General features: G+C 42.0%; 1 protein-coding gene across 1 annotated transcript in view; it reads right to left on the bottom strand.

The window, feature by feature from the left end:
* Window positions 1-4,635: 4,635 nt before the first annotated feature.
* Window positions 4,636-7,063, bottom strand: part of slc22a17 (solute carrier family 22 member 17) — a 26,138-nt gene continuing 23,710 nt past the window's right edge. Inside the window, exon 8 of the mRNA XM_033985611.2 lies at window positions 4,636-5,229. Within this exon, the coding sequence (XP_033841502.1) occupies window positions 4,953-5,229 (277 nt within the window). The 3' untranslated portion in view covers window positions 4,636-4,952. The remainder of the gene's footprint in view (window positions 5,230-7,063) is intronic.

Raw genomic sequence — 7,063 nt, 5'->3', positions numbered from 1 at the left:
GTTTAATAATGTCAAAACTGTGGTACATATCATCCGTCCATCTTCTTTTTCTTCGTCTACTCATCCAGGGCGGACGGGGGCAGCAGTTTCCCTCACCCCAGACACTTCCTCCAGCTCCTCCAGACATACTGTAGTTCACCTCAGTCATGAAAAGTTACACAGTGTACCTTTAGATTACGCCCCTGTTGTCTTTAAGAAATCTAAACTTTTGCCACTGGATGAAGTACTCAATTTTGTAAGTAAAAGTACAAAATACAGAGCTAAAAGTTACTCAAGTAAAAGTAAAAGTATCACCTGAAAACATCTACTTAAGTAAAAGTATTTACTCAAATCAAGTGAAAAGTAGTTTGTACTTTTCAGTCCTGTTCAAAAATGTAGTGGAGTAAAAAGTACAGATACTGCTCTCAGATGTAGTGACGTAAAAAGTAAAAAGTATCCACTGTAAAATGTACTTAAGTAAAGTACAGACACCTCAAAATTCGACTTAAGTACAGTACTTTACTACGTGTACTCCATTACCTTCCACCCGTGACCTTTGCCGAGCGCCGCGTGATCCCAACAAAAAACGACACACACAGTTTATATAATACAGTAACTAAAAGCCTGAGCATTTTCAAATCTACGACTCGCACGGTAACATTAAAGACGTTAAAACGATGCGGTGGATCCTAACGCCGTCTCCAGCGACCGCCTCCGACAGCGGCGCCTCATCACCGGGCCGTCCTCCGGTACAAAAACAAAACAAAACAACAACAACAGGAAGTGACATCATTAACGTGTTGAAAACCTGAAAAAACAGGAGCTATAGGGTTAAGGTCAAGGTTCATAGACTGTGTAAAGAAGTGGACCGAGCGTTCATCGAGGCTAGCTAGTTATAGCGGCTAACCTGGAGTCGAATTCTACGTTTGGGATTCCGACCGCGAGTATCATAGCAACCAAAGAGCCAATTCGGAGCGAGGCTGTTGAAGGTAACGCCCCTTTCCGCCCACACCGCTGGTTTAGCAGGGAGCGGGCGCTTAGCAACGCTGTCAATCAAACCTGTTGCTAGTTGCTAACGCTAACGGGAGTGACCTCGGGGAAAGAAGGCGCCTGATTTGTTTGTTACTAATGTTAAAAAATTAAAAACTGTGACTAAGTTGCGGCTAAACTAAATATTTAATGACAAATTTTAACAACATCTGCAGGTTTTTCAGTAGAAGTTAATTAAATTTGAGTGACGTGACAGGTAGCAGATGCTAACGAGCGTCAACAGGGCGCCAACGTATTTGCAAAGCATTCTGGGATTCATAGTATTAGCGGTGCATGCACTATACTGGCGCAGCTCTATTACATTTGATATGATCTTTATTATGATCTTGTGGGCCAAATATATTTATATCGAGGGCCGAATTTTGCCTGCGGGCCTGAGTTTGACAGGTCTGAGTTACAGCGAAAGGGGACACATTTTTTCAATAAAACGTGAATTGGAGCCAGAGTCGATGGAACCGGAAGCGCAGTTATGATCACTTCCTGTTCGGAACGCGGCGGCTAGCAGGTTAGCTACGTCCATTTATGTAAACAGTCTATGGTTTAGGGTCAGGGTTTGGGTTGGGGGCCACTAGTTCTGCCATAAACCGTTTGTGTTTGTGTTGTGTCCTGCTGAAAAAAGTCAAAAGAGGTAAGTTTCTAGAAGCGTCCGAGAGATACAGAGACGTTAAACGAGCCCTTTGAGTGCTTCAGATCATGCAGACGGGAATGTAAAGACGAGAGACGAGCCTCAGATCGACACGGACACACGGGAACGCTAATCCCAACAGGTCAATCGAAAACCGCGCGGGCTACGGTAAAGACGAAGTAAGTCACATTATTACAAAAATAAATAAATACTGACAAGCTAACACATCTGAATGCCCTACCGAACAGCTCATGTGCTAACGACGATAGCGTATCTAGAAACAGTACAGGTTAAGTTGGTCTGTTAGCGTGTTAGCTCGTTAGCAACACAACTCGAAAGCTAAAAGGTTAGACTGATTTGAAAGAACAAGATAAAGTGAATGCCCAAACTAGAAAGTGGTGGAAGTGGAGTAAAAGTACAGATACTAGAGCAAAAAAAACAACGTAAAAGTAGAAGTATCACATGAAAAAAATGTACTTAAGTAAAAGTATTAAAGTACCAGTTTAAAAAATGGATCTAAAGAGTAAAAAGTAAAAGTATTTCTCACAAGTGTTGTTAACAGTAGTGATATTGATTAAAAATGACCGTATTTTCCGGGCAATAAGTCGCACTTTTTTTCATAGTTTGTCCGTGAAATATGTTTTTTCTTCATTATTATGCATTTTTTTGGCTGGTGTGACTTATACTCCAGTGCGACTTATATTTCAGAAAATACAGTATACATATGTTTTTGTTAAATAGTTACAATACAAATCAATTAAGTCAATCAGTCGAGTAAAAGTAAAAAGTATCCACTGTAAAATGTACTTAAGTAAAGTACGGATACCTGAAAATTCTACTTAAGTACAGTACTTTACTACTAGTTGTACTTTGTTACCTTCCACCACTGCAGTACTTCGTTAATAGTAAAAAAGACAAGATGGTGAACTTCTGCTGTTTTGAGTCACATGACCAGGGGCGTCGACAGAGGGGGGCAAACGGGTCTGTTGTCCCGGGCCCCAGGGTTTAAGGGGCCCAGGATTAGATTTATTAGAAGGGGGGCCCGTGTGCGGCTTCTTGCCCCGGGGGCCCTCACATTTCTGTAGACGGCCCTGCACATCACAAAAAGTCGCAAAAAAACTGACAGACGTTAGTTTCTGGAACAAAATAGAATAAAATAAACTGAAAGATTCAAACTTACGCTGATCAAAATAAACTTTAAAAAGACAAAACTGCTTGAGAATAATGTTTCTGCCTTTTTAAACCAAAACGAAAGTCTTTAAATTCAACTCAACAGCACATAACTTACTTCTACTTTAATAATCCCCGGCGTTTATTTGCCATATCTGACTCATATAACGCAATAAATATAGATATCACTGACTCCAGGCCAGATTTAGTCACAATAAAACACAGACTGTATAAAGAAGTGGACTAAGTGAGTGTTGCTAACGCTAGCGGGCGCGACCACAGCGGACGAACGCGCATGATTCGTCTGTTTTTAATGTTTACATCTTCATTTACAGACAAAAAAGTGAAATAAAAACCCCAGGATCATGTAGAGCGGGTTAATACGAACATTTTAAGACCAAAAAGATGAGTCTGAAGCGCACGCGTGACCACTTCCTGTTTGTAACGCGGCGGCTAGCGGGTTAGCTTTTGTCCATTTATAAATACAGTCTATGCGATAAACTTTACTCTGTGTTTTAAGTTAATGTTAAGTGTTATCCCGGAGCGTTTGTCTCTTAAAACTTGGGCCAAATTTGACGCAAAGTTAAGAAAAACATATTGGAAGTACGAGGCTCCTCCCCCCAAAGTCCCACGTCAAGTTAAAGAGACTAGAAGTGTATTTACAAGGCAAACGAGACCCACGTTTTTAGTCAGAGGACAGTGGCACAGCCTGTCCATAGAAACTCCATAAAACGGACGATCGGAAACACTGGGATGACAACGGAACATACTCAGGCATAACATTGTGATCGTAATAGCGCCCCTAGTGGTGTGATTTTCATTCCCCAAGCGGAATAATTAACGTATTTGTATAAAAACCTTTTGCACCTGCGCATAAAATTATATAAAATTAGCATATTGTTCAAAAGAGGCTGTTTAAAAGTCCTAGATTATCACCAAAAAGTGACTCCTGTGAGGTTTAATCCATGTTCTAAGGCTGTTACGTCGTCAAAAACAGACCTGGAGTTGTGTTTTGTTTCATTCACACTCTAGTCTAAAGCTCAAAAAAAGCTCCGCTCCACCTCGTGATGTCATCAAGTGGTAGTTTTCAAAGTTTTAACATTTAACTTTTCGCGTTTTTGTTGAGTAGAGATCCGAAACTCCAGAGGCTGAGATGATCCGAATGATTCTATAAATGAAGGTGTGTGTGAGTTTAAAAACACAGCGGAGCACTTCCTGTATCGCCACACGATGACATCACGAGGTGGAACGGGGCGTTTTCAGTTTTGAGAGAAGAACTCGGCCTAAATTTGCGGGTTTGTTTGTGTGTTAAATGTGAGAATGAAACAAAACAAAAAACACAACTCCAGGTCTGTTTGTGACGAGGAAACGAAATTAGAAAAGAGATCAGAGAAAAGCGTCATATGGGAACTTTAAAAATGACATAAAGAGAATAAGTAACTGCAAAAATTTGGATTAAAGTCCCACCCCAAAACTGCATCTGCCCAGTGTTCATTATTCTGCATATTTATAAGAAACTAAAACCCACCGTGACCCTATTTTCATTCAAAAATCTAACTTTTTCAGCAGTTTGAGCGATGCTAGCTTACACTTTGAGACCACAAGGGGGCGCACGCTTCGCCTCATCGGTTCCTCACTGTTCTTAAAGGTTCCTCGAAGTCGTACAGCCATAAACTGTTTAACGACGTGGACTGAGTGAGTGTGACGTCACCCGCGGCGTTCAGTGAAGCTCGTCGAGGCTAGCAGTTATAGCTAGCCTCGACGAGCTTCCGAGGAATTTTTCAACCTCGGAAGGATAAAAAATTCCGGTTCCTACTTTGCATTTTCCGAGCCGTTATCAGATTAAAAGCAAATCGGTCGTCTCTGAATCACAATGTTATGCCCGCCATGACGCCTGCCGTGATGAATGCTGGTGACGGAACAAATACAAGCTGTCCGCTATCGATGGCGCGCCCCGATCGTGAAGGTCAAAGGTCACACAGGGGTCAGTGTAGCGGACCGTGACAATGTGAGGAAGCTTCGTGTTCGTTAAGCCCTTTTCTCGTCCTCCGTTTGTGATGTAAAAGTTTAGTATTGCCTGTTTCGTTCGTGTGAATCTGTCCGTTGTCGTCGTTGTCGTCGTCGTTGTTTAAGTCTCTGGGTTGGGCGTGGCCAGTAGAGGCACATTGTCCCGTCTCCTCCGTCCCAGCGGGGGGCGCCGGTACTGCTCTCCGTCTGCGAGCGTTTGGGGCAGGGGCTTCCGTTTGCTCTCGGGCAGCAGCAGGATGGACAGAACGGCCAAAAGAGCGAGAGAGGAGTAGACCACGTGGTGCAGGAAGTAGCCGTAGTGGTTCCTTAAGTCCATGAGGGGGGAGCTGAGGCGCCCCACGCAGCCCAGAGCGAGAACTGCACCCACGCCGCTGCCCCTGGTGGAGAGATTAGGAATAAACACAGAGGCATGTTCAAAGTCATGGATTTTTTTTTTTTTACATAGATGCATAAAATAGACTGTGGAATTAATATAACACTGGATCAGAAATGAAGCTAATCGAGGCTAGCAGTTATAGCGGCTAATTTGGAGTTGATTTCCATATTTGAAATTCCGACTGCGAGTATCATAGCAACCAAAAAGCCAATCAGGAGCGAGGATGTTGAAGGTAACGCCTCTTCCCGCTCGCACCGCTGGTTTAGCAGGGAGCGGACGCTTAGCAACGCTGTCAATCAAACCAGTTGCTAACGCTAACGGGAGTGACCTCGAGGAAAGAAGGACCTGATTCGTCTGTTATTAATTAAAAAAAAAATAATAATAATAAACAAAAAAAAAAAACAAAACCAAACCTCAGAATAACTAAAAAAAACAAAAAAAAAAACAAAAAAAAACAACCTCAAAATAACAAAAAAATTAAGAAAAAAAAAAATCAAAACAACAAAACATTATAATAAAGTAACGCAAAAACTAAAAATAACAAAAAATAATAATAATAACAAGAACAGCAAACAAAAACCCTAAAAAAAAAATAATAATAAAAAAATAAAAAAAACAATCCCAAAAAAACCTCAATCAATAAATAAATGAAAAAAAAAAAATTAAAAAAATTAAATAAACTCAAAATAACAAAATAATGTTCATATCTTGATTTACAGACACAATAGTGAAATAAAAAACCCAGGATCATGTAGAGGGTTAATACGAACATTTAAGACCAGAATGACGAGTCGATGGAGCAGGAAGTGCGCACACGCTCACTTCCTGTTTGGAACGCGGCGGCTAGCAGGTTAGCTCTGTCCATTTATATAAACAGTCTGTGTTAATGAAAGCTGAATCAAATCTGTCTTATCTGGGGAGTTACAACTTCATGACTGATGCATAACTTCTCGATTTCGTAATGGCTAACCCAGTTTTCCGAGGATGTGGAGGAGGAAAAGAAGGAGGAGGAGGAGGTGGAGGAGGAGGAGGAGTGTGGGAGCATAAAGTTCTGTCATAACTCACTTCTGTTCATTACTAATGCATTCCGTGGGTTTTAATGTTCTTGTTTCATTTGTGCTGTTTCCGGAGCAACGCTTTAAATCAGCCCTGTTAGCTTGTGTCTCTATGGTTCTCATCTCTGTGGATTATTATGGTTTAATTTACACTTTTTAAATCACAATATTCATCTAAAAACACTTAATAAAAGAAACACTCCAGATGATTTCAAGTTCGAAAACTGCGGTGTCCAGTGGAGCTGAAGTCGCCGTAAATGTCGTCACAATAAAGAGTCGTGTAGCTGTGGCGCCCCCTATGGACAGAGGCACGTCACACTAGAGCAGAGAGTTTTTAAAAAATTTGGACCAAAATGACGACGCGACGCTGCAGAATCCTACGAGTATCAACGATTAAGAAAATAAAACTGGAGAAGGAAGTGCGGACGTCACAGTGGGCGTGGCACAGTGGGCGTGCCACAGTGGGCGTGGCACAGTGGGCGTGGCACACTGGGAGAGTACGTCAGAGTCCCGAGAGAGGAAACGAGGACAAACAGACAAGAGAGGAGATGAGAGAGGCGATGAGGACGAAGAGACGAGAGGAGGACAAGGAGACGAGGGTGAAGAGACAAAAGAAGAGACGAGAGAGGAGATGAGAGAGGAGACAAGAACAAGGAAACAAGGACAAGGAGACGGACAGACGAGAAGAGAGGACAGAGAAGAGACAAGAGAGAGAGCAAGAACAAGGACGAAAGGAGAGACGAGGATGAAGAGACAAGAGAAGAGAAGAGAGGAGACAAG

This window comes from Periophthalmus magnuspinnatus, chromosome 20 (genome assembly GCF_009829125.3).
Source record: "Periophthalmus magnuspinnatus isolate fPerMag1 chromosome 20, fPerMag1.2.pri, whole genome shotgun sequence".
NCBI lineage: Eukaryota > Metazoa > Chordata > Actinopteri > Gobiiformes > Gobiidae > Periophthalmus > Periophthalmus magnuspinnatus.
The sequence above is the reverse complement of the archived record's forward strand: the minus strand, read 5'-3'. Positions and strand labels throughout refer to the sequence as shown.